The 24,988-nt window shown below is 39.8% G+C and overlaps 1 protein-coding gene across 2 annotated transcripts in view; it reads right to left on the reverse strand.

The window, feature by feature from the left end:
* Nucleotides 1–24,988, reverse strand: part of LOC132398003 (intermembrane lipid transfer protein VPS13B-like) — a 1,044,617-nt gene that overhangs the window by 732,671 nt on the left and 286,958 nt on the right. For both annotated transcript variants that reach the window (XM_059976892.1, XM_059976883.1), the window contains exon 17: nucleotides 8,522–8,706. In XM_059976892.1, coding sequence (XP_059832875.1) covers nucleotides 8,522–8,706 — 185 coding nt within the window. The remainder of the gene's footprint in view (nucleotides 1–8,521; nucleotides 8,707–24,988) is intronic.

The raw sequence follows: 24,988 nt of genomic DNA on the forward strand, positions 1-24,988 counted from the left end.
GCGGAGTGCAGCACTGCGGGTGAAACGTGGGGGCCGCCATCTTGCATGCCCGGGTGTGGGCGGCCATCTTTGTCGACGTCAGCACGCCCCGCCCCCGACCCTCCGATGCTTACCGGGTACCCCGGATGTGAGTGGCCATCTTTGTCAGCGTCAGCACGCCCCGCCCCCGACCCTCGGATGCTGACCAGGTACCCCGGATGTGAGCGGCCATCTTTGTCGACGTCAGCATGCCCCGCCCCCGGCCCTCCGATGCTTACCGGGTACCCCGATGGCGATTCAACTCTGGCCACTGTAACCCTCGACCAAAGCGCCCCACACCAGCTTGCAAGGTCCATGATGGACATCCGGGTGGAGGGGCACAGGACTAGATGCCTGTTTGACACGGGCAGCACTGGGAGTTTTATTCACCCGGACACAGTGCAACGCTGCGGACTCGCTACGCGGCCGGTAAGTCGGAGGTTCCATTTGGCTTCTGGGTCGCAGTCCACAGACATCCGGGCGGGTTGTGTAGCGACTTTGGTGGTGCAAGGCACAGAATATCGGAACTTTGAGCTACTGGTCATGCCTAATCTCTGCGCACCTGTTCTATTGGGGCTGGACTTCCAGAGACATCTCGAAAGTGTGACTATGGTATATGACGGGCCCCTCCCACCACTCACTGTCAGGAATCCTCAGTTTTGTGGGACTTCTTCACATACCCCGCTACTGACCACACACACACACGGGCACACACATCCCATCCAGAACCAGGCCGACAGCTGCTCTACCGACACCACTTGCAGCCTCTCCACTCTCAAGGTCCCTCCCTCACCGCTGTTCGTCAACCTGACCCCTGACTGTAAGCCTGTGGCAACTAAAAGCAGGAGGTACAGCGCGGGGGACAGTGCCTTCATTCAGTCGGAGGTGCAGCGGCTGCTCAGGGAGGGGATCATTGAGCCAAGCTCAAGCCCTTGGAGGGCCCAGGTGGTTGTTGTTCGGACTGGGCAGAAAAATAGGATGGTGGTGGACTATAGTCAAACCATCAATAGGTTTACGCAGCTTGACGCGTACCCCCTACCCCGCATCACGAATATGGTCAACCAGATTGCTCAGTACAAGGTGTACTCGACAATAGATCTGAAATCCGCTTATCACCAGCTCCCCATCTGCCCAGAGGACCGCCCCTACACCGCCTTCGAGGCGGGCGACAGGCTCTATCACTTCCTGCGCGTCCCTTTCGGTGTCACGAATGGTGTCTCTGTCTTCCAGAGGGAAATGGACCAGATGGTGGACCAGTACCAACTGCAGGCCACATTTCCCTACCTGGATAACATCACCATCTGTGGACACGACAGGCCAGATCACGACGCCAACCTCCAACGATTTCTCCAAGTGGCCGCAGCTCTGAACCTTACTTATAACAGGGACAAGTGTGTGTTTGGAACCACCCGCCTTGCTATACTTGGGTATGTCGTGGAAAACGGGGTTATTGGCCCTGATCCCGAACGTATGCGCCCCCTGTTAGAACTCCCTCTTCCCACCACTCTCAAAGCCCTCAGACGGTGCCTGGGTTTTTTTTCCTATTACACCCAATGGGTCCCCCATTACGCAGACAAGACACGCCCCCTGGTCAAGTCTACCTCGTTTCCCCTCTCTGCTGAGGCCCGCGCGGCCTTCAGCTGCATTAAAGAGGACATTGCCAAAGCTACGATGCATGCTGTGGACGAGATCGCTCCCTTCCAAGTGGAGTGTGGTGCCTCCGATTTTGCTCTGGCTGCTACCCTCAATCAGGAAGGCAGACCAGTAGCGTTCTTTTCTCGCACCCTCCAAGGCTCCGAAATTCGGCACTCCGCGGTGGAGAAAGAAGCCCAGGCCATAGTGGAGGCTGTTAGTCACTGGAGGCACTATCTTGCTGGCAAAAGGTTCACCTTGCTGACCGACCAGCACTCGGTTGCATTCCTGTTCAGCAACCAACAGCGGGGCAAAATCAAAAATGATAAGATTTTGCGGTGGAGAATAGAACTCTCCACCTACACCTATGATATCCTGTACCGGCCTGGCAGACTCAATGAGTCCCCTGATGCCCTATCCCGGGGAACATGTGCTAGCACTCAGCTCGACCAGCTGTACACCCTTCATGCACAACTTTGCCATCCGGGGGTCATCCGATTTTACCATTTTGTGAAAGCTCGGAACCTGCCATACTCCCTGGAGGACATCAGGACGATGACCAGGGACTGCCGAATTTGCGCTGAGTGCAAACCGCACTTCTACCGTCCTGACACGGCACAACTTGTCAAGGCCGCCCGCCCTTTTGAACGACTGAGTGTTGACTTTAAGGGCCCCCTTCCCTCCACTGACCGCAATGTCTATTTTCTCAGTGTTATCGACGAGTACTCACGGTTCCCCTTTGCCATCCCCTGCCCCGACACCACTGCCACGTCCGTCATAAAAGCCCTGCGCCAGCTCTTCACTCTGTTCGGGTATCCCTGCTATATCCACAGCGATAGAGGGTCCTCCTTTATGAGTGAGGAGCTGCGCCAGTACTTGCTAGCTAGGGGCATTGCTACCAGTCGGACCACGAGTTATAATCCCCGGGGTAATGGCCAGGTGGAGCGGGAGAATGCCACAGTGTGGAAGGCCACACTTTTAGCCCTTAAGTCAAAAGGGTTGCCGGTCCCTCGATGGCAGGAGGTCCTCCCTGAGGCACTGTACTCTATCCGCTCTTTGTTATGTACGTCCACCAATGCCACCCCTCACGAACGCCTATTCTCTTTTCCCAGGAAGTCTGTCACTGGGACCACCCTACCAGTTTGGCTGACGTCCCCGGGGCCAGTGCTGCTCCGGAAACATGTGAGGAGCAATAAATACTCCCCGCTGGTAGAGAGGGTTCACCTTCTACATGCGAACCCCCAGTATGCTTACGTGGTCTTACCTGATGGGCGGGAGGACACGGTCTCCGTCCGCGACCTGGCACCCGCAGGTGCAGCAGACCACTACCCTGAAGGCTCTCCGGTAACTATGAACCCTGCACCAGCGGTGACACCGTATTCACCAGGCCCTACACAGACTCCTCACGACACTTGTATACCAGGCGCCTCGCACATGCGTGAGGGATCACCGGCGCCTAGTGGGCAGGAACAAGTGCAACCTCCGTCCCCTGTGCAATCACCAATGTCGCCGGCATCCATGCAATCACAGCCGGTGCTACGTAGATCGCAGCGACAGATTCGACCACCTGATAGACTTGACTTGTAAGAAACTTCGCCACATGGAGACTCTTTCAAACAAAGGGGGGGGTGAATGTGGTGAACTATGTGCCTGTCTGGACACGCCCCCTGCTGACTGCTCCTGTGGCTCCTCCCACAGGCCCCTGTATAAAGGCGATCTGAGGCCTGACGCTCGGCCTCAGTCTCCAGGACATAGTATGATGGACACTCACTCCTGGTTCCTTCTTCCAGTCAATAAAAGCCGATATCTCGCCTTACGTCTCAGTGTGAGTTATTGATGGTGCATCAGCCTTTTTAGCACCCTATCTACTTGTGTTGCACTCACAAAGTACACGTTGCATTAAGGACCTAACAGTTACATAGCAATTGGGAGAATTTGCACAATAAGTTAGAGGAAGAAAACCTTAGTCAGGTGAAAAGTTAAGGAAGGAATTTTACAGAGTGGTGCCAGCGTAGTTACAAGGACAGCCACCGACACTGGAACCAGAAACAGCAGATGCATAATAGCCAGTAATAGAGGGATTAAGAGAGCAGTAATCACAAAGACCAGAATGAGAACTTTATATTAGCAGATTTGTGAAATCAAAAGCAAGTAGAGGTCAGCAAGGACAAGCGGGATCAGTAAATTGCATGTAACGCATAGAGTTCCAGTTCAAACTTGGTAGCAATTCTTATCACTTTTTTCTCACCAGCTCTGAAGCGCAACTAGTATTTGACCTATTTCACAATAATTTCCAAATTAAACAGAAGGCGTTTGCACTTGCAATTCAATGACACCTCTCAACATCCCAGTACACAGCAAATTGAAGACATGTGGCTTTGAACAAAAAAATCCCACTGCTGTAAACTAATGAAATAATAAAAAGGCTTTGAGTATTTGCCAAAACCCACCAATATTCTCCAATTAAATAGTACAAAATGTCTTTCTGGCAATTTCTGAAAAGTGCAGAACACTTGGTCATCATTTTTAATTGACAAAAGAAACCACTAAAATAAAACCAGGCTTAAATGTATATTAGATGGATTAAAACATCTGATGGATCAAAATAACCTCCTGGAAATTTTGACTGATCCTCAGTTTTAGTATTATTAAACCGCTTTCCAAGCCTTCTTCACCCACCCTATGCGGCTACTCTCGAGCCTTGCGAAAAACCTCAACAAAAGCTCAGCATAAACACGAGATTCTGCAGATGGTGGCAATCCAGAGTAACACACAAAGAATCCAAGCTTTAACTACATCAAGCAGGTCACAATGAGGCCACTTCACTTGTATGTCAAACGCCAAACTCCTGAAACATTCACTCTATTCTGAGCTCTATTATGGGAAAATAATACAAGGATGAGAGATGAAATGTTTCAAAAAACTGTTTTGTATAAACATATTAACTGACTCTTGGTAGCCACTGCCAAATGACTGCTCAAAATAGAGGTGGGGCACATGAGTTCACATGGAGAACTTCAATTCTCCTCATCAAAAGCATGTTGAGGCCCAGCAAAACAGGAAGATGGTACATGGCATCTCCAAGCACCTCCTGATTCACCTGTTGCAGAGTCTTCAGATCCTACATTGGTATCATCACCAATTCAAAGCTCATGAGGTGGAATGGAGCCAACTGATCTTTAACCCTGAGGGACTGCCTAAGAAAAGATAATGGTCCTGTTCTTGAGTGCCATGATTGAATATGTTCAAACAAAAACCTAAAGACAATAACTGCACAAAAGTAAAGCAGTTATCATGAACAATAATGGTAACAGTGGTGGAGTTTATGAAAAATCAGATGTTTTAACAAAGCTGTCTATTTAATCGTATTCAAATGCACAAGCCTAAACTTACTTACTTTCTTCTGATAAGATCTATAAAAATTTCAAAGAAAATATTAGGTTAATCATTGACTCCCTGCAAAATGAAATTCAAAACAATCTGCAGTTACTGAAAGTTTGCATTACTTTTGACATAATGTTTACCCAATTTCAAAGATAAAGTATGAATAGACTGCAGGCATTAAGCAGAATAACGTATAAATAGGCTCTTCAACCCAGTGTGTCAATGCCGCCAACAGAGCCCATCTACATACACAAATATCATTTACTGCCTTAGGTCACAGTCTATACTCTGGCATTAAAGTACTTATCAGGATGCCTCTTAAATGTTGCAAGAGTATTTGCCACCATCACATTCCAGATTCCAACCACCCAGGGTGAAAAATTTCTGGAGAAAAACATTTCCTGCAACATATTCAGATTTTATCCAAATCACCATGATATCATTTCTGAATACAACACATCTTTCCAGAATAATTTTTCTTAGATTTGTAGCTAATTGAAAATAAATTTAAGTAGTGTACATGCATCATCCTCTAAATGATAGTTCAGTAAAGGATAGATTTGAATACAATTGTCACCTCCAAAGTTGTAACAACCATTGAAATTATAAGCCTAACACAAACTTCATCGTTTCTTTCAGCAGTGCTGCATCTTAATTCCACTAAACTACTTAATAGAGTGAGGCTAATTTATGGAACAAATTAGATACTCAATCTATGAATCCTGGCACTCCAGAAACACATCAACAAACTTCGATCATTCAGCAGCATTTTGCAGACAACTTTAAAAGTGCATATTTGGAGATCATAGATTCAATGTCTTGTTAACCGAGGTATATAAAAAAAAACATCCTGAACAACATTTGAAAAACAAATGTCAATCTCCTTCCACGAGTCCTTTCAGTTAGATATAATAGCTTTCAGGCATCAAAGAAAATTGGGCTCAAAAATCAGGAACTCAAATCCCACACAGAATTCATTGTCTCTATATGGCAACAATGGTATGGACCACCCACAGCAGACACCTCAGATTATTAGAAAGATATTGTTAATGTTGTCTCCACAAAATCCAGCAGCAAAATAAATAAACCAACATCAATGTTCTCTCCCAGGGCAACATACCCAGCATGGAACAAGGAGTTGGAGTACAAGTGCATAGTTTATTGAAAGTGACATCACAGGGTGATGAAAAAGGCATTTATCACACTGGCCTTCATCAGTCAGGACATTGAGTTGACACATTATTTTTCAGTTGTATAAGTCATTGATACACTTGCATCCAGTTTTGGTCACCTGTTATACGAAACATGTAGTTAACCTGAAAAACTGTGCAGAAAAGATTTACATGGTATGTTGCCTGAACTAGAGGGCCTGAGATAAAAGTTCAAAGTACAATTATTACTGAAGTATGTACGTATATGTCTTGAGATGCACTTTTTTGCATAGGCATTGCAGTAGAAAAGAGAAATATTAGAATCAATGAAAATTTACAGACAAGATGGGGAGGAAAGGAAGGAAGGAGAGGATAGGTGAAGAGCAGGAGGAGGAATGGAGGGGAGGGGAGAGGAGAGGAGAGGAGAGGAGCAAAAGGAAGGAAAGAGGGAGGGAGGGACAGGAGAGGAGAGCAGAGGAGGGGAGGGGGTGGGAGTGAGGGAGGGAAAGAGAGAGGGGGAGGGAAAGACAGAAGGGGTGGGAGTGAGGGAGGGAGAGGATGGTAAGGGAAGGAAGAAGACAGCAAGGAAGTGAAGGAGTGCAGGGGGCTGGCTGGCCTTTTCCCCTCAGAATTGTCAATATCTGGGATAGTGTTCTGGCAAAGTTATTCTGTAAAAGTTATTTCCATAAGTAATTCTAAAAGAAAGTTTTGATGCTGAAAAAGTTTAGGGTTTTGACAAAATACAGAGTTATTGAACTAAGCAGATTTTATTATTCAAATTAATAATGTGGTAAGGGAGAAAGAAAACTGACTAAAAAAGTGTGGTGGATATTGTCTATATGGATTTCAGTAAGGAATTGAACAAGGTTCCATATGTTAGACTGGTGAACATGATAAATGCACATGCAATCCAAGGTGAACTGTCTAATTGGATCCAAAATTGGTTTGGACATAGGGGGCAAGGATAGTCCATGCTTCTGATTGTAAATCTCTGATCAGTGGTGCAGCATAAGGATTGGTGCCGGAACCCTTGTTTTTTCATCATTTATCTCAATCTGAATGCAGTGGTGTAATTAGTAGGTTTGGGGATACCACAAAAGTTGATGGTGTTGTAGATAGGCATTTCAGAAGTTAAATTGGGTGCAGGCATATATAGTTAATGGTAGGAAAATAAGAAGTGTTCAGAGCTTCATATTTATGGCTCCCAGAAACATGGGTAAATGATACATATGGTATGTTTTCTTTCATAGGTGGTGGCATTGAATTTAACTTGGAATGGTACAGTAGCATAATGGTTAGCACAACACTTTACAACACCAGCGACCCGGGTTTAACTCCTATCACTGCCTGTACGGAGTTAGTATCTTCTCCCTGTGGCCCTGTGGATTTCCTTCTGGTGCTCCAGTTTCCTCCCACGTACCAGTTGATCGGTTAATTGGTCATTGTAAATTGTCAGGTTTAGGCTAGGATTAAATGGAGGGATTGCTGGGGAGCGCGACTGAAAAGGCTGAATGGGCCTATTCTGCACCGTATCTAAATAGATAGATAGATAGATAAATAGATAGATAGATAGATGAATAGATAGATAGATAGATAGATAGATAGATAGATAGATAGATAGATAGATAGATAGATAGATAGATAGATAGATAGATAGATAGATAGATAAATAAATAGATAAATGGATGGATGGATGAATAAATAACTATAAAATCCTGCTTATGCTGGACTTTGAGTAATGCAATCAATTCTGATCGCCACCACATAAGAAGGATGTGGATGCTGGAGAGAATGAAGTGGAGATTCAACAGGATGTTGCCTGGATTGATGAATATTCATTATGGGGAGAGATTAGATACACTGTGTTTATATTTCCTGGAGCTGCCAGGTTGATGAGTGACCAGAGACAAAATGAAAAGAGGCACAGATACAGTAGTCAGTATCTTTTTCTAGTGGTAGGGATATCAAAAACAACAGGATCTAAGGTGAAATGGTGGGAAAGATTTTTTTTTACACAGAGAATGCTTGATATATGAAACTCTTTACCAAAGGATTTGGTGGAGTCAGATAAAATCCTATATTTATAAGGCTTTTAAACAGACATTTCCATAAGTATAGAAGATTGTGGCCTTCATGAAGGCAAATGGGATTAATGTAAGTGCATTGAAATGATGCGCCAAAGTGCTTATTTCTGTGCTGAACATCACTACGTGCAGCATTTAAATCAACACTTGGCTGCAAAGAAAATTATTTTTTTTAGACATCAAAACTGCGGATTCTAAATTAAGAGATACAAATTTTAGCAATGTTCCAAATAGATCATAGAATTAACATACCTGAAGGTCTGAAGATGTCCTTCATTAAAGCTTCATCTACTGGTAATGACACTGATCCTCCAGGATTATGTGTCCAACTCTGTAAAATTGTTTGCAGCAGCAAAGTCTGGGCCCTTGTAGCTTGTACAGTCAGACTGGGTAACTCAAAAATATATTCAGATGTTGTAACAAATGGTCGTTTCATCCTGTTACAAAAAAAAAAGAAAAAGCTGCAAATTTATAGTGAATTCATAAAATTTTAGAGAACAAAATTAGGCTTTTTAACACAACAAACATGTGACAGTGTTTTCTTTTTCTCCATACAAGTCTCCTTCCACTTCACTTAAGCTCAAGATCTGGATGGAGGATGTAATCTAGCATTATCACAGTGCATTTTCAAGAAGGGCTACCTGGATGCCACATTCTAGAGATTGAACCTTTCCGGGGTGACCACTAGACAGACCAGGAGAACAGGCAAATTGTGTAGGAACCTCCTTTACCCCCATCAATGAGTGCATCATATTCACCTCTAAATACAGAAGGGAGTGACAGTTGCTCAAAACAGCCAAAGTCCATGACACTGTAGTTGACTCAACAGTATGGTCTGGGAGTAGAATGGCAGGACAAGATTCAATAAATAGGGGTATATACACATTTCTGTGGACAGAAACATGATCCCAAGGTTGTATATTATCTCCCAAGATAAAGGATTTCATGGAGCAACTGCAGGAAGGGGTATTAACAAGGAGAGAATAAATGTTACAAGTATGAGAGGTAAGGCTTTGTATGAGAATATAGACAGTATATAAATAGATTAATGAACTAGATCTCATGAATGGAAATTCTGGATGACTACCTGGGCTATGTACCCAAGTAGCCATCCAGAAGTAGCAGATCTGTGCAAATCAGCAGGAGAAATGAAGCAGGAAGAAGGAGAGGTGCTTCAAGCAACCAAAAAGGTTGCATTCTGAGCCAGAATCTGATTCCCAGGCATTTCCCAAATGACTTAAACTATCTAGAAAGGAAGGAGGGAACTCTATAGCAGTTACAATTTCTTTTTTATAATTCTGTATAATTTATTTTCCTCTTATGAAATTTCTATCTAATGGTATGTACATGTAATGCTGCAATTTCTTTTTTTTTCTGTGAATACGTGCACTGAAATGACAACAAACTCGAAAGCAAAACTGAATATAAAAGATAGGTGCTTTTATATTAACCCATGAGACGCTGGAGACAAAGACAAATGTTTTGTGAGTAGCTAATTATTTTAACTTAATTAAAAGAATGTAAGAAATAAAAGTGATGAATAGAAAGAGTTGTGGGAGTGCAACATTGTAGGCATCACAAAAACACAGCTTCAAATGAGAAGCAGCAACTCAACTTTGTTGTCTAAAGAATTTTCCAATGAGGAAGATAATGTGAGTGGGGGGTGGAGACAGGAGAAGACATAGCAATATTGGAAAAAGAAACATTTACAGGTGGGTCAAAGTTTGAAATAATAGAAAGAGCAATGATTGACACTATATAAGTACAACTGAGGAGACTACATCAGAGATGCATATGTAACTCATGAGCAATATATGTCTGGTCACACAAAATTATCACATTTGTTTCTACATTAAGTCAATTTTCAACTATTGAACACCAAATAAAACCTTCATAAAATGATTTTTGAGTTCATATCACTAATTCTATAAATTAAGTACTATCCACAGATAATTCTGTCTTTATACAATATTTACATATACATTTCAATTGGCATTATATTTTCAAACATCCACAATGATATGCTGAGACAATTTCTCTTCTTCATTACTTCGTTTTGGATCAAATAATACTGAAATCTTCCACAGCTCCAAATATATGTCCTATTGAAAAGCAAGACTCATTTTCAGTGTTTGACTAGGAGACTGGAATGCTTACATCAAGAAAATTATTGCCTAGATCTTTATCTCAACTGCATGTTAAAAAAATGCAGATTTCAATTCTATTCATGGTGTGGCAATAACAATTTATAGAGTCAAGGTGGAAAAGATGGAGCCAATCAGAAATAACTAGATGGAATATCCTTTGACATTTGCTGTCTAAGGAACTCAGTTACAAGCATACTTGGCTAATGCATGCAAAACATATTTAACAATAATACACTATAAGTCTCATTTTTTTTTTGGCTCAATGTCAGGAGGAATGTTGAAAGTTGGGGTTAAATATTGCAGGACTATGTGAGGTTGTGAGTGAAAGATTGAAATACTTATTCTGAAAGCTGAGCATCATTTCAGATTTTTGCAACTAAAATGTTTCATTGATACTTGTTAAATCATATTGTTGACTCAAGTTAGCATTCTCTCGGTTTGGCTTCCAGATCCACTAAGTACTGAAGAACAAATAACTCCAGAGCTCTCTGCAAAACATGTGTATGTTCTCCAGGATTAGGTCTATAAAAATTAGGTCAAACTCAGTACTCTTGGGGAAAATAAATCTCGATACAACTAGCAGATCAAGCATCTCATTAAAACAAAACTTGGACAAAGTCCAATATAAATACAGAAGTAGGACGACTGACAGGTCTCCCTCTATACTTCTTCCACCTCCTAGCAGTAACAAACTGGAAATATCACTGATCAAAACAATTAAGCAGCTTTAATAAAAATCAGACTTAAAATACTTCCCTCTGGAACTGACTAAAACATACTATTTGGTACAGGTAAGTAGTTTTGATTCATTGGATTTACTATGTGCAGACTTAAAGAACAGCTATTCAAGATTTCAAAATCAACACCTGCCTAACACTGAAGGAATATTACAACAAGCAGCTGGCTTTAATGGTTTACATAGAGACCCAAAATGCAAGCATGAATCCCACAGAATGTTTCCAAAAATTTAATTTCGATTATTACTCATATCCTGTGCAATGTAAAACTGTAAGTTCAGTTTTTCCAAAATAACAGCAAGTTCTAACTTTTTTTTACATTACAGAACTGTACATAATGCTGCTACAATATATTTTTACCAAATTGATGTTTGGAATGCAAAGCCTACAGATGTAACAATAAGTTAATGGCCAAAGTTAACAGCCCAGCTAGGAATATAACACAAAATGTAATAAAATAATTTTGATGCAATCAAGCCAATGGAATAAGAGGAACCAAAGTCTCCTTCAAAAGAAGCAGCATAAAATAAAATCAACAAATACCACCAAGGAAGAATGAGTACTATACTTTAAATTGCATTGTATCCAAGGTGGTCATAAAATGCAACCTAATCTCAAGTGTTTTGAACAGAAGTAACCATTGTTAAATTACATGGCACGTTTCATCTGAGATTGGTCATTGTACGGTTGATTTCATGTTTAAAGTTATAGACCTAGATTCTGCTCAGAGCTGTGTTTGCATTTTATCTCTCTGCATATTTCCATTCAAAAGATTACAAAATTACAAGTTGAACATATGAAGATACAAAACTGATGTGCAAGAGGAGACCATCTGGTCCATTAAGCCTGCCACAATCACTGGTCAATCACTGCAGCAACCACAAAAAATACTCTGGGGATTTAGGGGCAATCTGAGCAATAATACTCCAAACCACATCAAGGAAAACAAAACAGAAGATAAAGGGGAAAAGGAAAGGTTCTTAATTACTATAGGGAGCAAAAAAAGGACAATGATCCAAGGACAAGACTCAACAGCAGATTAAACTCAAACCAGGTGCCATAAGATTATTAAAGATTAAAGATATAAAACAGTACAGAAAGCTTTTCCAGTACAACAACAAATAATCAGGAGAAAAAGTCAAGTTTATCACATATAAAAGCAAATTGAGATCTGTAGCAAAGGAAGGGAAAATGGCATTTGAGTCATGCAGGCTATTTTTATAATCTCGAGTTCAAAAACATTTGCTAGTGTTCAAGCAGAAGAGCATTTCATCTTCACAAAATTCCCATCAGGAAGAAACATGTAGCTTGAAAGAAACAGTAAATATAATATAAAGAACCATAATAGCAATCACCAATTTCATTACCAGGCCTTCACTAGTCAGAAATACTTGGCAGGCCAGAGTATCCACCTGAAACTTTTAATTGTTCCTTTCTGCATAGATACTGCCTCATCTGTTTAGCATTTCCAGCATATTCTGTTTGGTTTTTGATACCAGCATCAGCTGTATTTATTTCTTGTACATTCTGTATTTATTATTTGGTCTCATCAATCATTTCCACCATTTCCATGTTTTGTGCATCAAATGATCATTGAGCAAAAATATGCTTTTCTAAGCTTTTGCTACCAACATGGCAGAGAAAAAAATGATGTGGTTTAAGGTAACCACATTATTTCAGTCCAATTCAGCTTCTCCCAGTCTCCAAAGAAACTGAAGGCCTAAAGTTAAAAAAAAAGATATAAAACATATGTAATAAAATCTAACTTGTTGAATCATACTTGTTTGGTCTTTCATCATCTCCGAAAGGTAATATTATTAAGGGTAGAAGATTGGCTGACTGACAGAAAATGAAAAGTGGGAACAAAGTGGGCCTACTCTGGGTGGCTGCGGGTGACTAGTGGTGTTCGCAGGGGTCTGCATTGAGACTGCTTCTTTTCATGTTATATGTGAATGATTTGGATGATGCTTTTGGTAACTTTGTGGCCAAATTTGTACACAATACAAAGATAAGTAGAAGAACAGGTAGTTCTGAGGAAGAGGGAGACAACAGAAGGACTGTGACAGAAAAGGAGAATAAGCAAAGAAGCAGCAGCTGGAATATAACGTACAGAAGAATATGGTCATACTCTTTGATATAAGGAATAAACACAAAGACTATTTTCAAAACACAGAGCACCTTCAGAAATCAGAGGTCCAAAGAGACTTAGGAGTCCTCCTTCAGGATTCCCTGAAGTTTAACTTGCAGGTCGAATCAGTGGTAGGGAAGACAAATGCAATGTTAGCATTCATTTTGAGAGGACTAGAATATAGAAGCAAGGATGCAATGTTGAGTCTTTATAACACATTGGTCATACCACACTTGGAGTACTGTGAGCAGTTTTGGGCCCCTTATCTAAGAAAGGATGTGCTGGCATTGGAGAGTCTCCAAGAAGGTTTACAAGAAATATTCCAGGAACAAAAAGGTTAACGTAGGGGGAGTAATTCATGGCTCTGGCGCTATAATCACTGGCGTTTAGAAGAACGAGGTATCTCATTGAAAACTGTTAACTACAGAAAGGCCTAAATAGAGTGCACTTGGAGAGGATCTTTCCTATTGCAGAGGAGTCTCAGACCAGAGAGCATAGCTGAAGAATACATCTCTTTAGAAAGGAGATAGGGAGAGATTCCTTTAGCCATAGGGTGATTAATCTATCGAATTCATTGACACAGTTGGCTGTGGAGGCCAAGTCATTGGGTATATTTAAAACAGAGGTTGATAGTTTCTTGATTAGTATAGATGCCCAAGGTTACTTGGAGAAGGCAGGGAAATGGGGTAAATAAGAGGGATAATAATACTTTGGAACGCACTCAATGGGCCAAATGGCCTAATTCTGCTCCTGTGTTTTATGGTCTTTTCATGTATGTCTGGTTTTAGTGACTTGTGCACAAGAACAATTTGGTTGCTTTAAACATCAACTTACACAACCTCTCACCACTTAAAACAGAACAAAAGCACATTATATTACTTGTAATTCACACCAAAAGCAAGTTATATTGGTGACATCACCAACATAACAGGCATACAATTCACAAAATCCTCGCAAGAGACTTACTTATGCAGCCAGAATTTTTGCATTTAGACTTTCTGATCATAAAATGTGTTAACAATAATTAGTAGAGAATAGTAAAAAAATCTTGTAGAGCCGAAGCCTCAAATCATCGCAGACCTGGGTTCAATCCTGACCACAGATGCCTTTTGAGCTTATACATTCTCCTTCTAAATGCATGGGTTTCCTACCACACCCCAACGATGTGCAGGTTGGTACATAATTTGACCAATATAACTTGCTTCTAGGTGCAGGTGAGAATACCTGGGGAGAGCTAATTGTAATATGGGAGAATGAAAAATTGAGATGAATGTGGAATTAATGTAAATGGGTGATTGATGGTTGATGGGATTCAGAGGGCCAAAGGGCTTCTTTCCATGCCGTACTTCTCTGTGGTTAAGACCGTAAGACTGTAAGATATAGGAGCAGCTGTAAGCCATTCAGCACATCGAGTCTGCTCCGCCATTCAATCATGGCTGATCCAATTCTTCCAGTCATCCCAACTCCCCAGCCTTCTCCCCATACCCTTTGATGCCCTGGCTAATCAAGAATATATCTATCTCTGCTATAAATGCACCCAATAACTTGGCCTCCACAGCTGCTCATGGCAACACATTCAACAGGTTTACCACCCTCTGACTACAGTCATTCTCCACTTCTGTTCTAAATGGACATCCTTCAATCCTGAAGTCCGTGCCCTCTTGTCCTAAACTCCCCTACAATGGATAATAACTTTGCCATATCAAATCTGTTCAGGCCTTTTAACATTCAGAAAGTTTAAATGAGATTCCCACCCTCATTCTCCAGACCTCCAGGGAACACAGCCCAAGAGCTGCCAGACGTTCCTCATACGGTAACCCTTTCATTCCTGGAATCATTCACTGAATCTTCTCTGAACCCTCTCCAATATCAGTATATCCCTTCTAAAATAAGATGCCCAAAACTGCACACAATAGTCCCAGTGTGGTCTCACAAGTGCATCAACATCCCATCCTTGCTCATATATTCTATACCTCTAGAAATGAATGCCAATATTGCATTCTTGCATTCGCCTCTTCACCACTGACTCAGCCTGGAGGTTAACCTTCAGGGTATCCTACACAAGGACTCCCAAGTCCCTTTGCATCTCTGCACTTTGAATTCTCTCTCCATCTAAATAATAGTCTGCACGTTTATTTCTTCCACCAAAGTGCATGATCACACACTTTCCAACATTGTATTTCATTTGCCACTTCTTTGCCCATTTCCCTAAACGACCTAAGTCTCTCTGCAGGCTCCCTGTTTCCTCAACACTACCCACACCTCCACCTATCTTTGGATCGTTGGCAAATTTAGCAACAAATCCATTAATCTCATAGTCCAAATCATTGACATACATCGTAAAAAGCAGCGGTCCCAACACCGACTCCTGGGAGGCTCTACTGGTAACCAGCAGCCAGCCAGAATAGGATCCCTTTATTCCCACTCTCTTTTTTCTGCTGATCAACCAATGCTCCACCCGAGCTAGTCACTTTCCTGTAATTCCATGGGCTTTTATCTTGCTAAGCAGCCTCCTGTGTGGCACCTTGTCAAAGGCCTTCTGAAAATCCAAATACACCACATCCACTGCATCTTTTTTGTCTATCCTGCTTGTAATTTCCTCAAATTATTGCAGTAGGTTAGTCAAGCAAGATTTTCCTTTCAGGAAACCATGTTGGCTTTGGCATATCTTGTCAAGTGCCTCCAGGTACTCCGTAATCTCATCCCTAAATATCAATTCCAACAACTTTCCAACCACTGATGTCAGGCTAACAGGTCTACAGTTTCCTTTCTGCTGTCCCCCCACCCTTCTTAAATAGCAGAGTAACATTTGCAACTTTCCAGTCATCTGGTACAATGCCAGAATCTATTGATTCCTGAAAGATCATTGTTAATGCCTCCACAATCTCCCCAGCTACTTCCTTCAGAACACGAGGGCGCATCCCATCAGGTCTAGGAGATTTATCCACCCTCAGACCATTAAGCTGGAGACACTTAACTTTTAAATAAATCTATGGACTTACATGGTGCTATTTATTTATAAATAAATTTGCAAACTGGAGACAACAGATTGTTATAGACTCAAAATTGGGGCCGGGGGGAGAAGCGGTGATTGAGACTGTTGGTGAAAATTTTGGGAAGTGGATTCCTGTCAGGAAATTGCAAGGAACAGCCATGGTCATAATGAAGACCAGAGCATTTTCTCCCCTTTCTATTTTTAATGTTTGCATTCTGAACATAACCAACAGTGATACCACCAGATCTTACTTTGAATTCTCTGGATTTAACTGGCTTAAAAAATTACTTCACTCTTCAGCAGGTTTACCAAGCTTAAAATAATGCACTGGAACACTTATCCAAGACTGGTATCAAACCTTTGTAATGAGCAGAGGTAGAATTCTAGAAAGCATTTATGAAAGCTCTTCTGGCATATGGATTCTTTGTTAATGAATTTGTATTTAGTAAATATTTTATGCCTTCAAGAAACAAAATAAGAGGAAAACTGTAAGTTCAAAACTATTGCCAAAGTATCGCTCAACACTTCAAGCTGCCTGAATGATCTCCATAACATTCATGGTTTTCTAAAAGTAATGCGGATGTTGGAAACCTGAAATAAAAACAAAAATTCTCAAACATTCAGCCCATCAAACAGCATCTGTGGAAAGCAAAGCAAAGCTAACATATAGGTTTAAAGACCATTAATCAGAGCTGAAGCATGGAATGTTAACCCTTTATCTTTCCACACATAATGCTTTGTGTCCTGATATTTAAGCCATTCTTGATGCTTCTGTGAATGGGAGAACTATTTCAATTTTTTCTTATCATCTTTATTCAATAATTGATAATATATCATTAGTTATACTGAAATAATTATTTGAAGCTAAAAATGTTTAGAATGCTATCAGTTAATTAGTTATAAATTAATATCTAGTCTCTCATTTTTTAATGTAATTAAGACAAAATATAGAAGCAAATTGGTTTATTATTGTCACATATACAGTGAAAAGCTTTCTGTTGCATGCCATCAATACAGATGGTTTAATTTTAACAGTGCATCGAGGTAGTACAATGGAAAACAGTAACATGCAAAATAAAGCGTTACAGGGAAAGTGCAACACAGGCAGGAAGACAATAAAGAGCAAGACCATGATGAGACAGACCTTCCTGAAATGAATAATAGACCCAGTAATTTGCCTTTTTCTTATTTTTATCTGCACAGCAACTTTAATTCCTCCTGCCAGATTCCTGGTAGTTGTCAACCTGATTGACAAACCAGAGCAACTAGGAAGGGAAGGATGTAGCACCAGCTTGCAGCTAAGGTGGTCAGGGAGAACTAGAGAACACTGAACTAAATTACAAAAGAACACACCCTGTGACCCTTAATGTCTGTGGCGACTATGATGCCAATCCACACTAATCCATCAGCCTGAACATCGTCAATGTCCCTTCATACTTCTGCCTAAATGCCTCTTAAACATTATTATTTGGAATTGTGTGGAGAAATAAGTACCTCAGGGAAAAGAGAATTCTTATCCCAATGGCTGAATGATGGCCTTAGAAGAGTGGTTACAACTACAAGTATTAGAAAGGAAAGAAGGTAAAAACGTTCACACCAAACTCAGAGGTATACTGGGCAAAGGTCAATAAAACCTAAAGGAAGCACCTCTCCTCAGCCCTTGCTACTTCCTTACACTTGCCAGCTTTCTAAGCCTGGGAAACAAAGCAACATGAGTTACAAGTAAAATAAATGTGAATAACCTAATGATTTATTCCAATCTCATGCCTCATACCTGGGGAGATAGCGAGGATAGGTTTAAGCAGATTGCATTCCTGTTTCTGAGGTTCCAAATTTCAACTCCAATCCAGTTATTTTCAAGAGACAACATCAAACAATCATTATAGCTTATTTCTTGCTCTGAAAATCATTACTTTGACTTGGCTTATTTTTGAACTTTTCACCAGTTACTTCCAATATGCATTTACTCCAGTTTAGTCTTGTTCCAATGTTTTAATCCAAACATTTTCACCATGGATAAATAATTCCAATGAGAGGCACCTGTGCAACCAGTCCACATCCATCATCACCCTCCCTTGTCTGACTAAAATGTTTTCCAGTCAGCAGCCCACCCCTTTTTCCAATGCATTTACAATTCTGTCTCTAAACTTCCTGTTCTTGGTCTACATTCAATTATTCACCAAGTCTATTCAAAGTTGCTTTTAATGGGTTTCTAAAGATTCTCTTCACTTGCTACCCAGGAATTCTATGCACCACAAGCCGTAAAGTGTCTACAAAAACAAAACACTTTAGGTAATGGAAAGATGAAATAAAATAAAATTGATAGATGTATTTTGTACATGTGGACAATCTGGTAATAAGTTTCTAGTGAAATATTAACTCTTTTCCTCTCTCTGCAGACATTACCTGAACACCTTAATTACATTTTCTGCAAAGAATATTTCACTTTACGAGATTCTCTAATAATAATCACACCAACAACTTCCAGATTAGAGACTCCAAAGGACATGAGGAAAAAAGACATCTTCTCATTTTGATCTTTAATGTCCTATTTTTATTTGTAGATAATAATCCTTAGTTCTAGACTCCTCAGCTAGGGTAGACATTTTCCCTATGTTTGCCTATTCAAATAATGTATATTTAGGTTACCTAAGTACTAAAGAACAGAAACCTAGCCTTCTCATTCTCTCTTCATGAAAGATATGGCACACCACAAACTAGCAAGATGAAATACGCCATGTTATGTACTAGGACTTACAACTTGTAATTTTAGTACTCTATATCTCACAGGGTCTTCTCCCACATTCAGTCATTTCCTACCCTCCATTAAACAGATCTTTCTTTTCATCATTTAAACCACATTCCGTATTTAATGGAACATCCTCTGCTCAGCCGACCACCTGCATTTCAACATTGTGGCCCATCTAACCTTTTGCATCCTCCTCTCAAGACTAGTTTCCCAAGCACATCTTAAAGCTAAATTAATATGTTAATTTTTCTTCGTTAAGTTATACTATAGTGCTGTCTACACTGCAATAAATTTGTTTTTAAATTAAATAATGCCAGCCTTTAGCAGTCTGTCATTTGAATTCCAATTCATTTGTTGTCTACAATGCAAGGATAAGGACCTATCCTCATTAGGCAGCATCCTGGTAAATCTCTTCTGCATCCTCTCTAAGTATTCCACATCCTTCCTATAATGAGATGACCAGAACTCAACACAATATTCTGAGTGTGGTCTAACAAGGGTTTTATGGAGCTGCAATAATACCTTGCGGATCTTGAACTCAATACCCCAACTAATAAAGACCAACACACCATATGCCTTATTAACAATGTTAACAACTTGTGAGGTAATTTTGAGGGATCTCTGGACCCTAAGGTCTCTCTATTCCCTCACACAGTTAAGTATCCTGCCGGTATTCTCCCTTCAACTTCGACCTTCAAAAGTGAATCACTTCACACAAGTTGAACTCCCTCTGCCAGTTCTCAGTCCAGCTCTACATCTTGTCAATGTACTGTTGTAACCTAAAACAACCTTCTACGCTATCCACAACTCCACCAACTTTCATGTAATTTGTAAACCGACGAACTGACCTTTCCACTTCCTCATTTATATATTTTAAAAAATCACGAAGAGCAAGGGTCCCAGAACAAATCCCTACAAAACACCACTGGTCATCAACCTTCAGGCAAAAAAGTGTTCCATCTGCAACTACTGTCTGCTTTCGAAGGGCAAGCCATTTCTGAATCCATGCAGTAATGTTATTCCAATACAATATTCCTAAAAAAGCAAAATAAGTCCCAAAATCGGCACTCCACCAACACTGAATTTAACCATGTGTTTAATGTGCTCTTATGTTCATTTTTATGGCTCACTTCTTCCACACTTAGAAGCAAACTTGCTATAACTGAACCATAGTTAAAATCAAATCTTGCACAAATTTCACACAATGCAATTTTGTTCTGTTTTTATGACATTAGTTCAATCGAATTTACACAGAATTAATAAATAAGCAAAACTAAGTACAAGCTTAAGGACAAATAATTTCTCCCTATTATAACAGAAGAACAGGCCATGTAGACCATGAAGACTGCTCTGTTGTTTAATTAGATCAAGCTGATCTGTCAGGCTACTTTTCCACTCAATTCTCTTGATGGCCAAAAATCAGTTAGTTACTACCTTAAATACAGTCAACAACTACCACCCACAGCCCAACATGCTGAAGAATTTCAATGATTTACAACAATTTGTAAGTTTTACAAAGGTTTAAAAAAACAATTTCAAAATGGTCAGATGCTATTCAACTGCTTTGATTTGCAAGCATTGTTCTGAGAACTATTATTTATAGTTTTACTGTTCATACGCTGGGTCAGACATGACAAAAACTCCTGGCAATCATCAGACAAATTAAGGAAGCCTTCATTCAAAATATATCATAAGCCAGCAACCAAAAAAGCATTTTAATTAGTATGACTCTCTTAAGAGCTAATTATGTATTTGCATGTCTTTGAAGCTAGAGGAAAAAATCTGAAGACACCAGTGCAATAATGCACATGTAAGATAAAACTAGCTCTATAACTACTTATTAAGAAATTCATATGCCAATATTGCTGTACAGAGAAACTGGGCTTCACATGCTGTAGTAGCCAAAAAAAAAGTAAATGATTAATTTTGGAGTCTACTAAGGACAAATGTATAAGGTCCAGGGAAAAGTTTTGCATGGGGCACTGAATTATATACTTTCTAAGCATTAGTCATGCAGTTTTGAAGGTGGATTCAAACTATGTTTTCATTCACTTCAAATAAACTTAATTAATTTTACAACATGCTACGTTTTTGAATCTGACATTCTAAGTACATTAATTGTTGAGTCATAAAAATTGTAAGTACATTTATATTTCATCATGCTTAAGACATCCAGAACACACTTACATCGATCGTAATTGCCAAAACTTGTAAACAATGTTACAATGTTAGCTTCTTTCACAAATTCCACAATTTTAATTTTCAGGTAGAAAGAATGATTGAATCAGCAGGAGAAACATCGTGGATTCTTTTTTTACTTATTCAAAATTCAAGGCAAAAATGATAGTTTTCTTTTAAAAGGGAATTACAGCCTATTGGTAATACCAGGAAAGCAGGTAGAATATTTCTTTCACTCCCTGCATGGGTCAAAGAATGCCGACTGGGTTTTATTCAATTCAGATGAAGTTTGATTCATTTCAGCTGGGTTTTTATTTACTTCCCTTCACACCTAAGTTATCTGGGTGCTGCTTTGTTCATTACAAGTTATGAACTGCATGTAATGAACCTGATCATTCAGTAGGCAGTCCATTTAGTTATTCATAATGCAGCTGTTCCAAAAAGCACATAACGAAAGGAAATAAAAGTACAACACTGAAACAGATTTATGAAGTCATGATCTAACATTCCACCAGGGGTGCTCTGAATCCCCAAGCAGTTCAACTTGCTACACAAACGCTTTTTGTAAACTTACGGTGTGAGTGTGAGTCACACATTTCAACATAAGTTTCACCTGTGGTGTTGTCTAAATTTACTTCAATATTTCTATTATCTTAATTTAAATAAAAAGAGTTTTCATGATTGAGAGGAATGAGTAGGAGAATCTTCTTATTTACTCATTTGTAGCTGGTGGACATTCATTCCAGAATGCCAGCATTTATTAATCGCTGATAATTAATGATTTGAAGAAGGAGTTAAAAGTCAGTAACATCTGTTTTTACAGTTTTTTTGTGGCTGTAGTCACATAGTTCAGACCAGATAAGGATGACAGATTTTCTTCCCTTGAGGACATGAGTGAAACAGGTGGGTTCAGTTACCTACTTAACGTCAGCTTTTTTTTATCAGTCTGAATGTTTTAAATACTTAATTTTAAATGCTCCAACAGTTATGGTAGAATTATAATTCATTTCTCTGTGTGAATGCCCTTGGTTGTCCAGTAATGAAAACACTATGCTACCATAATGATATTTTTTGACATAAATGATGATTTTGCTGGGCAACTTTAGAGAACTGTTAAGCATTAATTAATTTGGGGGAATCTGGTCTCACTCAAGATTTCCTTCCCTATGATCCAGATGGGTTTTAATGTGGTAGTTTCATGATTGCCAAGACACTCTCTTGTTTCTGATCTTATCCCAGATTATCTAACCTACTGAATTTAAGTTCCACAACAATCTGGGTTGCACAAAGGTGCAGCTAGTGAGCTGCAGAATTACAGTTCGAGTGACCCAGATTCAATCCTGACTTCAGGTGCCACCTGTGTGGCTTTTGCACTTTCTCCCTGTGGCAAAATGGGCTTCCCCTGGGTGCTCCAGCTTGCATCTAAAGACATTAATTTTTGTAGGTAAATTGGCCACTTTTAGTTACCCACCATCAAGAATATCAAGAGGCAATGCCTCAAGAAGGGGACATGCACTGTTAAGGACCTGCAGTATTTAGGACATCCCCTCTTCCTGATACTATTATCAAAGAGTAAATACAGGAGAGTGAAAACCCATACTCACTTATTTAGAAACAGCTTGCATCCCGCTCTGGCATTAGATTTCGGAATGGTCCACAAACCCATGAACTTCATCATTCCTTTATTGACAGTGCCTTGAAAATGTACCAGCCCCAACTCTTTGTCCACATAATGAGTATTACAAAAAGGGATTTTGATCAATTTAACTGAGAATTTTTATTTGAGAATCACATGCTCTTTTTTTCACAGTAGTGCCCAAAAATGGGGAAAATTGTAAAGCATGAAAATTTAAAATCTCAAAAACTGAGATTTCCAAAGCAGACAATATACATGGTGATGATTAGGAAAGATACAAACAGATTTTAGTTCTGTGTACTATTTTTAAGTGAAGTCCTAAATGATCTTCTAATTATACTTTAAAAACCAAGAAGATTAAAAAAAATCTTTCAGGCTCTCAGATTTGACACGCAAGTTTCCTCAACGGAAAACCACCCTTTTTGGAACAATGAAGCCTCAGAGTCTAGAATTCTGAGATATATGGTAGCATGGCTATTTGTCAATTGAGAAGAGATACTTAAAGAATTAAAGAGTTTTTTTAAAGATAGAGAGTATAGAGGCAGAAGGACAGAGTGAATATAGCTGAGAGGTGCGTCATAGGTAATTACAGAAATATCAGAAACTGTGGTAGAAGGAATAGACATCTCAGAGAAGGATCACAGCTCACAAAGCAGTTAAGTTCAAAAGCATTAAAGGTGATGAAGGGATGACCATGGGAGATGAATGGTTGCTCACTTTTAACCATGGACTTATCAGCTCCAAGTTATGCTGTAAAGGGACTTACTAGATTTAAATATATCTAAGTAGCTCTCCAAATGTATTTTGATAATTGAGATTAAGGACAATTCTCTGCTTTGTTCAAAATCAGAAATGAAGATAGGGGATAGGGTTAAGAGAAGGTTGGATGAATCTGCAGGAAGATGAATCTCATGGTTTTATACATACTATGATACTTAGAATCATTGAATATTTGAATCTTTGGATTCCTGATTGAAAACTTCATACATTTTAACGTCTCATTCAATCCAAACACATTGATTATGGGAGATTAAAATTTAAAAAATGATTGTTATATCCATCAGAAGGCAATGCTTATAAAAATCCTTTGCTTTCATTTAGATTCCTTAAGTATTAAAGGTATGATGGTATATAAACAGTAGTAGACATTTAAAGAAACATTTCAGAATTTTCATCAAATAAGCAATCAATTGAGAAACAAAAACAGATGGGAAAAATGATCTATCTATGACTAACCGAAGTACTAGAGCACAGCTGTGTTGCTCTCTTTCCATGATGTTGGAAGATATTACCAAGGTTCTGTGTTTATGGATTTGGACTATGGACTTTTTCAGTCTTACTGTTTTTATGTTGTGTTTTTGCCCATTCTTCCTCATTGTTTTTTGGTGCAAGGAGAAGGGCATTAGGTGATCGATGTTCTTGTCGTGCTTTTATTATTTTTGTTGTGTGGGAAAGAGGGATTTGGGTGCCAATGTTCTCATTGTGTTTTTGCGGGGTGGGAGGGAGTTTGAAGGTTTTGATGATCACGTTGCCATTCTTTTTTATGGCGAGAATGGATTTCCTGTTTCTCTTTGAACTTACTTCCATGGCTTTTCTTTGTTTCATGGCTAACTAGAGAAGAAGAATCTCAGAGTTGCATATTGCATACATACTTTGATAATAAATGAACCTTTGAACCTTTAAGCAATCATTAATGGGTAACACACTTCCTGACACACCCAAAATTACTCTCAAACCTGAAACCTTGACCACCAAGAAGGAGAGGGTGTAGAAAAACCAATATCCATGGTTTCCCCCAATATCACATACAATTCTGTCTTGGAAAATATATTGCCATTCTTTTGTCATCACTAAGTCTAAATAGTCAAACTTCCTATTCATGAGCATTGCAGAAGAAACTACACCAATGGGCCTTGAGGCGTACAAACATGTGACTTCAAACAACATTCTCAAGTGCAATTAGGATGAACAACACATACTGGTCCAGGCAGTGATGCCTGCAAAGCAAAAAACTTAATAAAATGTAATCTTAGATTCATCTGTCCTAATGCTTCTTTAGAGCAGCGATTTCCAATGGGCGTGGCTATGTGTCCTAAGGGGGCATTAGGGGGAAATAGAAGTTGTCGGGGGGCATTCAAGAGTCTTGGGC

The sequence above is a fragment of the Hypanus sabinus genome, chromosome 1, assembly GCF_030144855.1.
Source record: "Hypanus sabinus isolate sHypSab1 chromosome 1, sHypSab1.hap1, whole genome shotgun sequence".
Taxonomy (NCBI): Eukaryota; Metazoa; Chordata; class Chondrichthyes; order Myliobatiformes; family Dasyatidae; genus Hypanus; species Hypanus sabinus.